Source organism: Panthera onca, chromosome C2 (assembly GCF_046562875.1).
Source record: "Panthera onca isolate mPanOnc1 chromosome C2, mPanOnc1 haplotype 2, whole genome shotgun sequence".
Taxonomy (NCBI): domain Eukaryota; kingdom Metazoa; phylum Chordata; class Mammalia; order Carnivora; family Felidae; genus Panthera; species Panthera onca.
In genome coordinates this window covers 2199580-2214034 of record NC_138347.1, presented here as the reverse complement: position 1 = coordinate 2214034, position 14455 = coordinate 2199580, and the positions used below count along the sequence as shown (strand labels likewise).

The following is a 14455-nucleotide window of genomic DNA, read 5'->3' as shown; positions in this document are numbered from 1 at the left end:
CACCCTACCCTGCCGCAGGGACCTCGCTCATCCCCAATCTGTGGGCACTTCACACAGGAAGCGTTCCCCCCTCTCTGCAGCTGACATACCCAACATGGCCTGGGCACGTGAGGAGTGTCCTGCGTGCTGAGAGCATGGGCCCAGACACTATCCATCCACGGCTATTTACTTGCCGTGTGACTTTGGTCAAGTTCCTTAGCCTCTCTGATCCTCACCCCCCTCATGTGTAGAATGGGGGTAGTAACGCTGACCTAACAGGGCGGTTCTGAGATTGAGTGTGATTGCAACGTGCCCACAACAGGGCGTGGTGCAGGGTGGGCTAGCCGTGTCTGAAACATAAAACGACCGTGCTGGAGGAAGAGACGCCTCGCAGGCGAGGACAGAGGCTCAGATGGCCCATCAAGGGGCAGGCATGTCGCCGTGCCCGGTGGCTCGCCGAGGCACGGAGCGAGGCTCAGCCCCACGGGAGGAGTGACCAGCCGAAGGCAGGGCGGGGCCCCTTGCCCGGCCCCTCCGTGGGTCTCACAGGCCGCCCCCACCAGCCCCGGTGGCTCCAGGTCACCTGCAGCGAGGGGTCGCCAGGGAAACCCCCCGCCTGGCGGAAAGTCCAAAATTCTCCAAGGAGCCTCTTTGCAGAGCCAGGCCTGGCTGCTGACACAGGTGCACCCACAAGGCTTTCGTGGCTCCAGAAAAGTGAGGTGAAGACCTTGATATCGTTGGCCGTTTCCAATCCCCCGGGGACCATTGTCTGGTGGCTAAAGTGTCCCTTGGTCAGTCGGCCACGGGGGAAAACTCTGCCAGCATGGAGTGGCACTGGGGGGCAGCCTGGCCCAAAGGAGGTGGACGCTGAGCCCCCGGGCCCCAGAGCCCCTGGGACCTTTATGTGGGAACTCTGCAGCTGGCGGGCCCAGCAGGTGCCACGAAGGAGCTTTGCTCCCTGAGACCCGACCCCCACGAGTGAGGACACTAGGGCTGCCCCAGAGGACGGGGCGTTCAGGAGCGACTTCGACTTCTCCTTTCCTTCAGGTGCTTCCGTGGATGTACACGTGCCAGAGGGCACAGGAAAAGGCCAGGAGGCGGCTGCCAGGCCCGGGCTGGGGCGAGCCCGTGCCCTCCGAGAGGGCAGCCCCGGTGTGGGCCCGAGGGGGCGTCCCCTCTGGGTGTCTGCGGGTGGCACAGTGCGGGACAGGCGGGCCCGCCCCAAGTCCCACACCTCCACTGCCACCGCCCACAGCACCGCAGCCCGGGGGCTCGGAGCCCCAGAGGCGGGCATCCCAAGGGCCCTGCTCCCCGGCGAGAGCCCCAGAACATTCCACGGCAGCCCCGGCCTGTTCTGAGCCTCACTGCCCTCACGGGGCCCAGCTCTCTGAGGTGACCAGCCCCACAGCCCCACCACTCCCGCCCCACCGAGCCCTATCTTGCTCCCACACGCCCCAGGACACCGCCCTGGGACAGCCTCAGCTTGTCTAGGACTGAACTCCCAGGGACCCTGGCCTGGAGAGGGGGACACACCGAGACAGGACTCCCGTGTCAGCCCAAACTCCCACGTCAGTAGAGAATCCTGGCCCCTCTGCACGCGACGCTGTGCTGACCCCAGGCTTCCCAGCACCTGCGCTCACCTCCAGCCCCACCCCAGCCTGACCAGGTCCTTCTTCCGGAAGTCCTCTTGTGGCTCTGCGGCTGGGCCCGGGGACGGCCTGGCCCCTCCGCCCCCCGCCACACTGGGCCACCGTGGGTGACCATCGTGCAGATCCCAGTCCCCGGCCCTTGCCTGCCAGAGCTTGGGATGCGGCCCCCCTCTGCTGCAACCCCCTCTGGGACACCACCCCCCCAGCCTCTGTCGCCAGCCCTAGAAGGCTCCTGGGGCGTCCCTCCCTTCCCCCGGGGCTGGGAGTGGGACAAGGCGCGCACTGGCCTCAGTCCACGGGGTCAGCTGTCTTTTTTCTAACACACCTGGAGGAAGGGGAGGGTAGGGGGCAGCTGGGTCCCCCAGTGGGGGATGTGCTCAAGTTAGAGATGAGGGACTGAGGCTCAGAGAAGGAAAGCAACTCGCCCAGCATCACACAGCCTCCAGGCGACGCCCACTGCTGTGCCCACTGACTCTCGTCATATGCCCGGTCCTCCATCAGACAGGGACTCTTCCGTCTGGCCCCCCTACAGCCCGGCCCCAGGGCTCTGAGCTGGCGCAGTGGGGATGGTAATGCCCCCTCCCCACCTGGGACGCTGCCCCCATCAGCCCCACGGTCCCCAGAGCACCTGGACAGTGCCTGCTGGTGCCCAAGACACGGGGCCCCAGGTGAGGCCGAGGGCACCTGTCCTGGCTGTCTCCCATTCGAACAGAACCACAGCTGGGGAGTTGACAGCCCTCCCAGCCCTCTCACGGAGGGGTCGGGCCCTGGTCCGGTCCGGAAGCTTCCTTTACAGAGGAAAGAGAAGCCAGCAGCCTGCTGGCAGGTGTGAATGGAGCGGATGGGACCTTCTCTTTACTGGGTCACAGGGAACTTTCCATCCCTGCCCCTCCCTCCCGCCCTGATTGGCTCAAGGGAAACACGGCCTTTGCTCTGTCCTTGGGGAGCCTAGTATAATAGAGACGGGGCTCTGGCTCACAGAGGTGCCCCTCCAGGTGCGCCTGACCAGGGGTGCCCGCCCGGGAGCCCGGCAGGTCAGGGGCAGCGCGGGGGCCAGAAGGCAGAGATGGCCCAGACACCCCACAAGTCCAGTGGTACCCCGAGGCCGCGGGACCCCAGGCGGGGAGAGGGGGCCCCCAGCCCCGCGCCCCCAGACCCCGCGACGGCGGGTGAGGCCCAGGCAGGTGGGGACACGGTGCTTCGTCACCTCCTGAGGCTGTACCGCACTGAGATCGCCATGGCTGTGGACAGCGCCTTCCCGCTGCTGCACGCGCTGGCGGACCACGACGTGGTCCCCGAGGACAAGTTCCAGGTGGGCCCAGACAGACCCCCGATGTCCCCCTCGCCTTCCCCAAGCCTTGCCCTCTAGCCAATGTCTGGCAAGATGAGCTCCAGACGGACTCCGCCCCGCCCGTGGGGGGGAAGGAAGGGGGGGGTGGGCGGGCTGTTTTGGTGAAGAGGAGAAGGCACAGGGTCTCCAGGGCGACTTCCTGTGCCTCCCCAGCGCCCCTGCCCAGCCCTCCTCAAGCTGCCCTCTAAGCTAGGGGCTCCCCTAGCATGGGTTCCAGGTGGGCCTTCTTCACCCCCAGCACCCCCAGGCAGCCTCATGCCCGCTGCAAGCTGATGGCCTGGACACGGTGCCCAGGTCACCTGCAGCACCCTCTGGGACGGTGTTCCGCCCTCCAGAAAGACAGAAGGGGTGTCGGGAGGTGGGGGTGCCGTGGAGGAGGGGGGGCGGGAGGAGGGGGGAGTCAGGAGGAGGGGGCAGTGTGGAGTGGCGGGGGTCAGGAGGCGGGTGCTGTGGGGGGGGTGCAGGAGGTGGGGCCTCCCAGCCCCCACTCTTGCTTCAGGAGACCCTGCGCCTGAAGGAGAAGGAAGGCTGCCCGCAGGCCTTCCACGCGCTCCTTTCGTGGCTCCTGACCCAAGACGCAGTTGCCATCCTGGACTTCTGGAGGGTTCTCTTTAAGGACTACAATCTGGAGAGATACGCCCGGCTGCAGCCCATCCTAGAGTGTCTCCCCAAAGGTCGGGGGTGGGGGGGGTGGAGTGCTGCGAGAGGAACTGGGGTTCTGCGGGAGCCGGGGGCGGCTGGAGTCATCCCAGCCGGACTGTAAAAGGGAGGGGGGTGGCCAGGGAGCCCCCCGACACCACCGAGGACCGTCCTGGCTCCTGAGCGTCAAAGGGCCGAGCTCTCGGGCACCTCGCCAGGGCGTCGGCTCTGGTCTTGAGGCCCGGTCCCTGCTCGCCCCGCAGACGTGGACCTCAGCCAGCCGAGGAAGGGGAGAAAGCCCCCGACGGGCCCCAAGGCCCCAGTGCTGCTGCCCAGACCCCCCTCCAAGAGGAAGGCCCTGGAGGAGCCCAGGGCCGCCCCACCCGGGGCACTGTCTCCTAGGGGCACCTCCACCCCAGGTATCTGGTCGGAGGTACTGATCGGTCACAGATGGCCCGACACCACTGGCCGTCCCCCCTCCTGTCTTGCCGTGGAGCCCCCCTGCCCCCGCCGCCCTGGCCAGCCACCGGGGCTGCGGAGAATCCCTGTGGGTGCTTCGTGGGTGAGCCCAGCCGACCCTCGTCCCAGGACCCCGAGAAGTAGGCAGGTGGGGGTCACTTCCTTTTACTGACGGGGACACCAGAGCCAGTAAAGCAAGGGGACCACGGGAGTTGGGAGGCCCCGCCCACATGCATGCGCCCTTGGCCGCCAGCATTCACCCCCCCCCCCCCACTTCCGTGGGGAGCGGAGGGCCAGGCTGGTGTGGCTCCCCCTGCACACTCCCCCTACAGGTTCCCAGGCAAAGGCCAAGCACCCCAGGAAGCTGGAGAGCAACGCAGAGCCGCAGCGCCCCCTGCTGGGGAACGGTGAGCCAGGTTCCCCGACCTCCTGGGCTGGGGTCACGGAGTCAAGGGCCCCGTGGGGTGCTGCCCTCTGCCGGCCTGTCCTGGGAGCTGGGACCCTGCAGGCCTGGCATGCCACCCCACAGCCTTGGCTGCACAGCCTCACTGGGGAAAGAGGGGCACCTCGGGTTACCCCACGTGTGCCCGTCTCAGTGTCCCCGTCCTCAGGGCCGGCCCAGACTGTGCTTCCTCCGCAGGATCCTTCTTGGTCCCTCAGCCGGATGAAGCCTGGCACGTTTCTGTCCCCTCCTTGCCCCAGGGTGGGGGGTCCCGGAGACCTGAGTCACCTGACCTGAAGACAGACCCTGGGAACCCGGCCTCCCTCCCAGCACCACCCGGGGCCATGTCCTGGGGGTCCCTGTCCGGCCCTGCCTGCTGTGTTCGGTCAGCTCGCACACCACACTCCACACGCACACACACACCACACAGCCTCAACCCCCCCACACACCCATGGCCTGTTTCTGCACTTACACATGGGCTGGCTGGCTGTCCGTGGAGGGGCTGGGCCCCCTCCAAGGCCTGCCCTGGATGGAAGGAAAGGCTTCCGCAGCCAAGGCACCTCTCACTCCCCACGGCCTGCAGGGAGGGGGTGCTCAGGGGCCATCTTTCCAATCGATGACCGCCCCCCCCCCCGCCCCCCGCCCCGTGCTCCCTTCCCCAGGAATTCAGACCATGTCGTCCACTTCGGTCCAGAGAGCCGTGACCGTGTCGTCTGGGGACGTCCCCGGAACCCATGGGGCAGTGGAGGGCATCCTCATCCAGCAGGTGTTTGAGTCAGGTAGACGGCACTGCCAGGCCAGGGTGCTGCCAGGGGGACGCAGGCCCCAGGTGCACGTGCAGCTGGCGCGCAGGCGGCCACCTCTGCAGGGGGGACGGGCACCGAGGGCGTCCCTCAGGGTGGGGGCTCCTGGGCTTCTGGGAGGTCAGCGGTCCAGGGCCACCTCCCGGGTCACTCTGTCCACCCGGAGGGGCCCCTCAGGGTCTTGGGCTCATCCCCTTCCGGGAAGTTCTGCCCCACCTGCCCCACCCCCATACCACCCCCTTCCCCTCCCTCCCGCTGGACGCTGGCCGGGGATGCTGTGGACGGCCAGGGCCAGCTGGCCCCCGGGAGCCAATGCGGGCCCTGGTCTCAGCCCCCAGGGAGGGTCCCGGGGACCCCGAAGTAGTTCACCATGGCAGTTATAACCAGTGGCCACGCACCGGGCCCTTAAAACAGCAGGAGGTTCCAAAGCGGAGATGTGGGCGGCCGTGCTCCCTCCAGAGGCCCCGGGGCAGAGTCCTTCCTGCCTCTCCCCGCAAGCAGTCCTTGCTACGGGCCCCACCGCCGCGGCCGCTGCCCCCAAGTCTCAGGGTGTCCTCCCTGTATCTCTCTGTGTCCTCTCTACTCTTCCTGAGGACACCCGTCACTGGACTCAGTGTCCCTCGGGAGCCCATCTTAACTAATCCCGTCACCAAAGACCCTGCTTCCAACTAAGGCCACACTCTGAGGTTCCAGGTGGACACGCTTGGCCGGGTGCAGCAACCCCCTTGTCCCCTGCAGAGGACCCCTGCTGTGCCCAGGACCCTGGTCCCAGAGCTGCCTGGGGCTGGGGCGCAGCCAGCTGCAGAGTGCCCCCCCACTCCACCCCCCCACCTCTCTGTCCCCCCACTCTGCCCCCCACCCTCCTGGGCCTCCCAGGCCAGCCAGCCTCTCCTCCCAGGTGGCTCCAAGAAGTGCATCCAGGTTGGGGGGGAGTTTTATACTCCCAGCAAGTTCGAAGACCCCAGTGCCGGGAAGAACAAGGCCCGTAGCGGTGGTCCAAAGACCCTGGTCCGAGCCAAGGGGACCCAGGCTTCCGCCCCTGTAAGCCCTGCCCTTGATAGCCACCCCCCAACACAGAGCTCAGCTGGGGCTGGGCCTGCCCAGAGGGTGCTCCACACTCTGGTGACCCGCCCCCTTCTCCCTAGCAGGGTGGAGGCGACCCGAGAGCAGGCGTACAGGGCAGGGTGCAGGCCCCTCCCGCCCTCCCCAGCGAGCCCCAGGCCCACCAGGTAATGCCCAGGCCACAGTGGAACTCCCTCATCTCCACCGTCCACAGGGGGTCCCTCTGCCCCTTTGCCTCTGTCCAGGGCTCTCCCTTGGGTGATAAGGACAGAGACTTAAGCTTCTGTTCACAGGGTCGAGCTTCCTTGTTTAGTAACAGTTTTCCTGATAACACACAACTTGTGTTCAAATAACTCAGAGAAAGTGAGTCCTACCAGGTGTTTAAAACCACGGGTCTGGGCTGGGTGCCCTTGTCCCTGGTCTCACAGTCTCCCAGCAGGCCAGGGGGTGGGGAGGTGGCCCCTCCTGGGAGCCAGGGACCTGAGCATCCAGCACAGCACAGAACCCACCACAGATCTGACCGCCTCCAGCCCCCCGCCAGGCGCTGTTGGGCCCCGGGTGCCCAGGAGGGAGCAGGACCCGTGTCTCCCTGCCCCCCTCCAAGCTCTCGGCTGGCAGGATCAGGGGGTGATTACAGTGAGCGATCTCATTGCTGTGCAGGGCGGCCTGGCCTGGAGGAGGCATCCCGGAGGGCCCTGTGGTGCCATTCAGGCAGGGGCACAGGCAGCGTCCAGGCTCCAGGCGCGGGGACGGCGGGTGCTTGGGGCTGATGGCAACGCCGCCGGCCATCGCTCCACTGCGCTGTGATGAAGGGCGTGTGGGGTGGGCAGTGTGGACGCTGCTGGGGACACAGGCACCCACGGGAAACGGGGCTTTCTGGAGGCTCCGTCCTCCCAAGAGGGATGGCCTGGCCCGGGGGTGTGCGCAGGGGACCAGGGTCTCCGAGATGGAGAGTGTCGTGGGGGAGGGCTGGGGGCAGGCAGGGGACTTGGGGGCCCCTGGGGATGCCGCGGCGGAGCTGTTGCGAGAGGTTCTCGGGGAGGGCGCCGCGCCGCCCCGGATCTTCCAGAGGATACGCGTGTCTTGCCCGTGTCAGAAGAACGAGGACGAGTGTGCCGTGTGCCGGGACGGCGGGGAGCTCATCTGCTGTGACGGCTGCCCCCGGGCCTTCCACCTGGCCTGCCTGTCCCCGCCGCTCCGGGAGATTCCCAGGTGAGCCCGGCAGGCCGCTCTCCGCCCCCAGCTGGCTTCACGGCCTCTTCTGCCCGACTGACCTGGGTGTGGGGCTGCCCGGAAGTGTCTCTGTTCGGGTCACCCAGGCTGGGTCCTCTCAGCCTGGCCAGCAGGGCCCCAGAGGGCAGAGAAGCAGAATGAGGCCCCCCAGTGAAGAGCGGCCACCTTGTCCCATCTCTCCACACACCCCCAGCCCAAAGTCCCACAAGCAGCCGGCCCCCCTCCTCCAAACAAGGTCCTACTTGAAGTCGGGCAGAGTGGGTGCCCGTCCTGGGCAGGGCCAGAGTCCTCCCACGCCTACCTCCTGGCGCTCCCTTCCCCCCGCCCACCGCGTCCTGCCCTCTACTGCCAGCTCCCACGGGTGACCACAGCTGGCGGGGAAGAGCCTGCGTGGGAGAAGTGACCCACCTTCGAGCCCTGGCCCTGCCCCTGCTCCCTGAGTGGCCTTCACCAGGCCACTTGTCTCTGATGCTTGTCACTAAATGAGGGCGTTCAGCCGAGGTCATCATTCGCCTCCAAGGGTGGGGCGGTCATCTTCTCTTTTTTCCTGCCCTTGACCGTGTCCCCTTCTGCTGGGCACTGTCCCGCTTGCGGAAACGGGGGTGGGTCCCCCGTTCAGAGAGGTCCCGTCGGGAGGGCAAGGCCAGCGAGAGCCACGCACGGGGCTCTGCAGGTCAACAGATGTCCGGATTCTTGGGGCTCAGCAGAGGGAACACTGACCATACTGGCGAGGGCCACCCCCCCCCCCACCCCCGGGGCTCAGCTTCCCAGCCTCCCGGCCCTCCTGCTCACTGGCCGGGGCAGTCCTCCCATCCTGGCTCTGCCCACTGTCCAGCCTGGGCCTCAGTTTCCCCATCTGCGAAAGGCAAGTGGCAATGTGGAGGAGAACTCAGGCCTCCCCTGCCTGTGTATCTGGGAGTCTGCGGTCCCCTCTGCCCCCCTTGCATGTCTTTGGCTGGTGACCACGTGGACCACGTGAGCAGTGGGACCTGGAGGTGCTACAGTTGTCTCCGGGGAGGAGGCCAGCGGGACCCTCCCCAGGCCGAGGAGTCCCAGCCCCAGGAGCCGCCCGCGGAGACCCAGGTACGCCCGGGCCCAGGCCCAGGCCCACCGCAGCCCCCCCCCCACCTCCCACCCCCCACCCCCCCCCCACCCCCGGCTTCCTGGCCACTCCCATGGGTGGGGCCCCAGGCTTGGAACCGGGACTCCCCACCCCCGGCCTGGCCTCATCAGCTTGGCTTCTAACACTGGGAAATGTTCCCATGTGGGGCCTTGGCTCTGTCACCCGGCTCAGGGGATGCACTTTGGCTACTAATAACATTCTCTAAAAATGTTTTAAGCGTTTTGTTGCAGCAGAGACAGGAATGATACAACACACGTCCAGGTAGATCCGGAGTCCTCCCTGACAGCCCGTGAGGGCCACGGGCACCCCGTCTGTAGATGGCAAAAGGGTCAAGTACCTTGCTGAGGACACAGAGCCAGGAGCTTCACCCAAACCTTTCCAACCCCATGTGGGGTTCCCACGCCAGCCCCCGGGGCTTTCCCGGGTCCCAGTGATCGCTGACTCCCTGGGTGGTGAGACACAGGCCACCGTGGCCTCTCCAAGCACCGGCCCTCTGCTTCCAGGTCCTCCTGGGGCTGAAGCTGACGGGGGAAGAGGCCAAGGGGCCGTCCAGGGAGTGCTCAGCAGGGATGGACGCTGCCGGCCCCTACAAGCACCTGCTGGCCCCGCCTTCTGCAGCCCCCTTGCCGGTGCTGAACCCCTCAGCCCTGCGCCCCCTACTGTGTGTGGGCCCCGAGGGGCAGCAGGTGAGGGGGTGCTGAGGTGGGGGTGGCTGTTTTCTGGGAGCTCAGGGCCCGCAGGACAACCAGACGGAGCCGAAATAGGAGTGACATGCGGGGAAAGGGGGCAGTAGTCAGGTGGGGGGCTGGGGTCAGGGCTGAGGGAGGAGGAGCCAGACGGGGGTGGGGGGGCAGGGGTTGTGCACGCAGAACCAGGGAGGGGAGGCTCCCGGAGGGATTCCAGCAGGGGTGATACATTCCGCCCCGGTTCCTAGAACCCCTACCCCAGCCCACCCTCACAGGGGCAGGACAATAAGGGAGGCGGTTCTGGGGTCCCCTTGACCAGCCCTAAAGGGGGTCCGGGTCCATTAAGGCGGAGCAAGGTCTCTTGGGACTGCAGAGCAAAGGTGCTGGGTGTCGCTGGGCTCCCGGGGGCGGGGCAGAGGGCGTGGGCGCCCCTCCCCCCCACCGTGACCACTCTGTTCCCCCACAGGGCCCGGCAGGTGCGCGGTGCGGCGTGTGCGGGGACGGCGCGGACGCGCTGCGGTGCGCGCACTGCGCCGCCGCCTTCCACTGGCGCTGCCACTTCCCCGCGGGCGCAGCGCGGCCCGGGTGAGCGCGGCGGCTTGGGCGCAGGACCGGGAGGGACACCGCGGGGGACCGGCAGCCCACGACACCATCCTCCGCTGTGCGCAGGGCCGTCCCGCGCTGCCGATCCTGCTCCGGAGACACCGCCCCGGCCCCCGAGGAGGGCGCGCCCGCCCCGACCCCCGCCCGAGCCGCGCCCGGGACCGCCAAGGTCAGTGCTGCCCAGGGAGGCGGGGACCCCGCGGGGTCTAGGTGGCGAGCACACCTCCAGGGACACTCGAGTGCCAGCTTCGCGGATGCGCCGCGCCCCGTGGCCCTGCGTTCACTGTTTCATACAATTTAGTTGTTTAAATAGCTTCCCTTCGGATCACGTCTGTTGGAAACCAGCGGCTGTGGGATGGCTGTTCTTTCGTGATGGCCGAGCCAGGGCCCCCCCAGGCCCCCTTCTCCCAGCGCAGGGCCCCCCTAGGTCCCTGGTCTCCCAGCGCAGGGCTCCCCCCCCCCCCCGAAGGCCTCCTTCTCCCAGCACCTGGGGCGCACGATCCCCACAGTGGGGTGGGGGGTGAAGCGGCCGCAGCAAGAAGGCTCCACCGGGGATGAGCAAGCACGCTTGACTCCCCAGTGTGACCCCAGTCCCCCCGTGGCCCTGTCCCGGGGCCCTGTCCAGCCCCATCCTGCGGCCGGGAGCCATCGGGGAGAAGTGGCCTCCGTCTGCCCTCCTACCCAGCAGTCACCCCGGGCTCCCTCAGAACCTGTGTGTTCCCGGGAGCCTCGGGGTGGCGCACCTCATCCTGCCTGACCGTGTCCCTGCCGCCCCACCCGCAAGAACCTCTCAGGGCCCTGGGTGGTGGCAAGTCCTACCCCACCGGTGCCCCGTCATGCTCCCCAGCCACGCCGCATCCTCCCGCGAACACACTGTGCCTGTTTGATGCCAGCCCAGGCACGGGGGCCCCTGTTCTGCCCACGAGGGGGCTTACATGCACGCCCACGGCTCAGCCCTTCCGGGTGCCACCCCGCCCCAGAGAGGGTCCCTCCCTCCAGAAGATGCTTCTTCATTGACTCTTGGGTTCTTTTCTCAATTTAGCAAAGACCCCCTTGTCTTTGTGATGCAAAATGTAACGATTTTGGAGACTAAGAAGTCCCAGCCCCTTGGCTCCCTTCCCAGGGGCGGTCCTGAAAATGTGGGTGTGGCCCCAGCGCTTTCCCCAGCAGCCCCCCCACCCGCCCCCACCTTGGAGCTGGGTCCCTTTTCACGCCCCAGGGGCTGATGTTGCCTCCAAGGGCCTGTGTTTAGGAGCTCAGATTTGGCTATTTTGAGCCAGAACCTGGCAGTCTCATGTGGGTCCACTTAGCATGGTCGTCTCTCCCTCCTAGGCTGTTCATGGACAGCCTGCTGCCGGGCTCTGGCCCCTTAAGGGGGGGGGGGGCACTCTAGGCCCTGGCCCCTTGGGGGGGGTTGGGTGGGAGGGGGCACGGTTGGCCCTGGCAATGCTAGTCGGATGGGTGAATGGCTGGCACCACACCAGACGCTTTCCTCTTTGGGCCTCAGTTTCTCCATCCCCGACGGTCCCTTCTAGCTGGTTCTGAGTCACCTGGCTTTCCCCAGAAGGTTGCATGCAGCACGTGGAGGCAGGCAGGCCTGGGGGCCTTGGGCAGCCAGCTTCCAGAGCCCCAAGCTCGCTCGTGCCCACGACCCTGGCAGGAGCTGGGTGTTAGAATTCAGTTCCCAGGGCCCTGCTCGGGGCAGCACGCCCTCTGTCCTGGCATTAGCCACTGTCCCCTAGACCCTTGTTGCCTCTGCACGGTGTCCCGCTTTGTTCCAGCTGTGCCCGGCAGGGGTGCGGGAGTTGGGCTGACCTCCCTTTCCTGGGCTGCAGGCAGGGGACGGTTCTGCTGGTCACGAGCCGGGTGTGCACAGGGACGACCTGGAATCCCTCCTAAGCGAGGTAATGCGTCACCTGGCTGGGGCTCCTCCTTCTCCTCCCTTCCCCCCCCCCCCCCCCCAGCCCCAAGCAGCCAGCACGGGAGCCAGAGGAGGGCCTGGGAGACCCTGCTGGGTGCACTGAGCACCACAGGCCCAGGCTGCTTCGGGCACGGCTCTGGCCCCCCAGCACATGCGGGAGCCCCTAGCGCACAAAGGAGCTGCTTCTAGCCTGGTCCAGAGTTCCCGGATCCGGGGTGGGGGGGGCAGTGGCTGCAGGACCTCAGCACCAGCACCGCGGAAGCCTGACTCTGATGCCATGACTCCCCCTGGGGGTGGGGCGCCCCGGAACCTCTGCCTCCGGTGGACCTCTCACGGCCCCTCCCAGCCCCAGCCTCTCCACCCTAAGATCAACAGCTATAGTCGCTGTGAAGAAAATGGGCCTTTTTGGGGTTCCATCTTCTTTTGACAGGAGGTCAGACCCCTCCAGCCATTCCCACACCCAGGTGGCCCGCCCGTGGCCTCCTGGGGCTGTGGGGCCCTGCCCGGTGTGGTGGGCTGGGCACGGGTGGGTCTCAGGGCAGGAGTCTTTCAGGGTTGGCCCTGTGGCTCTGGCGGGGCGGTCGCCGGATGCCGTTGGAGAAAGGGGGCAGTCGCCCCATTATGCTGGAATGTTGGGTCTCCCCATGCCCCCTCCGTCCTGCGGGAGCACACGATGGAAAGAACGGGTCTTGCCTCGGAGCCAGAAAGAAGACGGAGGCAGGAGAGCCGTGGCGGCCATGCCCCGTGTTTGCAGGATGCTATGGCAGAGCACCAAAAGAGGAGTCTTCCCTCGCCTGACGTGCCCTGTGGTGCTTCAGGCTTCAGTTTCCCCACCTGTGACTAGGAGGGGCGGGATGCTCGTGACCCCAGGGGACGCTGGAACCCAGGGTGTGTGCACCTGTCCCCTGGGGGCTCAGGCAGGTCTCCCAGTCCTCTGCTCTCCTGTCTTCCAGCACTCCTTCGATGGCATCCTGCAGTGGGCCATCCAGAGCATGGCCCGCCCGCTGGCCGAGGCGCCCACCTTCCCCTCCTGATCCGGCACGGCGTGGGTCTGCGGGGCAGCACCGGGGGAGGGGAGGCCCCCGTAGATGCGGCCTCAGCTGAGAGCGGACCCTCCCTCCCATCTCCGAATCAACAGAGGCCAGCGACTTCCCACTCGTGCTCACGGTGACCCGCCCTGAGAGGGACCGACAGGACACGCTTCCCATCCCCGGAAGCCGGTCACATTAGGACCGAGAAAAACCGAAAGGTCCGGGTGTCGCCCACACTGGGCCCGCAGACACAGCCCGTCTTCGTGGACACGTAGAGCGCCGTGCACACTGAAATAAAAACCACTTCTGTGGGGTTTCAATGTGCTCTTCACGGGGTGTGTTTGCTTTGGGGGCTCCGTGCCCCTGCGTTTCTGGTGCCTGAAGTGTCGGTCACGCGGGCTGGAAGGGAGACGCCCGCAGGTGGGAATGGCCCCCAGAAGTGGACAGCGTGCTCCTGTCTCTGCTGGGAGCACTCCAGTGCTCCCCGGAGCCCCCAGTATGGTCCAAGCATGAGGTCTGGGCCCGCCCACCTCTGCTGCACCCCCATGGGCTCCTCCCTCCTCCCCCGTCCTAGGGCCCAGCTCATCCCCACCCCAGGGCCTTCGCACGTCTGTTTCCTCATCGTGATACATCCCTTTCAGTGCCACCTCCTCGTCCAGTCGGACATTTACTCGAGAAAGCTCTGTTGTGGGTCATCTCTATGGTGCACGTCGTCCTGGCACGGGGGTCTGAGGGGGGTGTTCCAGTGGGAGGGACAGATCACGTGCCAGAAGCAGGTGACCTCAGGTGGGGTGACCACTGTGGAGCATGAAGCAGGACGAGGCGGAGACGGGAGCAGGCAGGGTGTGAGGGACAGACAGGAAGTCAGGCGGTTGGGGGGCAGCAGGCCACGCGGACAGCACCGTGCCTTACTTTCCTCACGGCACCTGCCACAGTCAGAAGACGGGCCGTGGCTGGGGGCCCGGGACCCAGGACCCTGTGTAGGGCACAGCTGTTGGGGTGGTGTTGGCAGATGTCAGTGCTGCTAGAGCCCCCACCTGCAGGGACCCCGTGGTAGAACGCCCGGATGGGGAGGGAGGGAGTGGCCACAGGCCTTGCCACGTGTGGGCTGCAGAGCTGGGACACGTGTCCCCAGCCCAGGAAAGCCCAGGTGGGGACAACAGCAGGAGGAGGGTCCCACGGCTCACGGCCTCTCAGGGGTCTGGCTGTCACTCCCGAGACCTCCAGGGCCCCCTTGGCGGGGGGGAGGGGCAGGCCTACCTGGGACGCTCAGAGGGTGGGTCACATTCCTGGCGGGGACAGACAGAGACAGGGATTGGGAGGGAGCGCCACATGCAGGCCCAGGCTCGCTCGCCCTGTGCCGCGCATGGGCGGGGGTTGCAGAAGGACCCCAACCAGGGCAGGCAGGGTGGGGGAGGCCGGGCAGGGGCTTGCGCGCCTGTCTTCCGCCTCTCACTCCTGGCCCGGTGCCAGC

At 67.0% G+C, this 14455-nt stretch overlaps 1 protein-coding gene across 1 annotated transcript; it reads left to right on the top strand.

Annotated features, from left to right (window-relative positions):
• Positions 1–2694: 2694 nt before the first annotated feature.
• On the top strand, positions 2695–13304 carry AIRE (autoimmune regulator). Its single transcript, XM_060638007.3, has 14 exons — positions 2695–2940; positions 3479–3653; positions 3882–4037; positions 4410–4484; positions 5182–5298; positions 6221–6363; positions 6471–6551; positions 7481–7596; positions 8601–8700; positions 9244–9426; positions 9893–10011; positions 10096–10198; positions 11865–11933; positions 12904–13304. Exons 1-14 carry the CDS (start codon positions 2695–2697, stop codon positions 12982–12984), a joined length of 1764 nt encoding a protein of 587 aa, XP_060493990.1. The 3' UTR covers positions 12985–13304.
• Positions 13305–14455: the final 1151 nt, after the last annotated feature.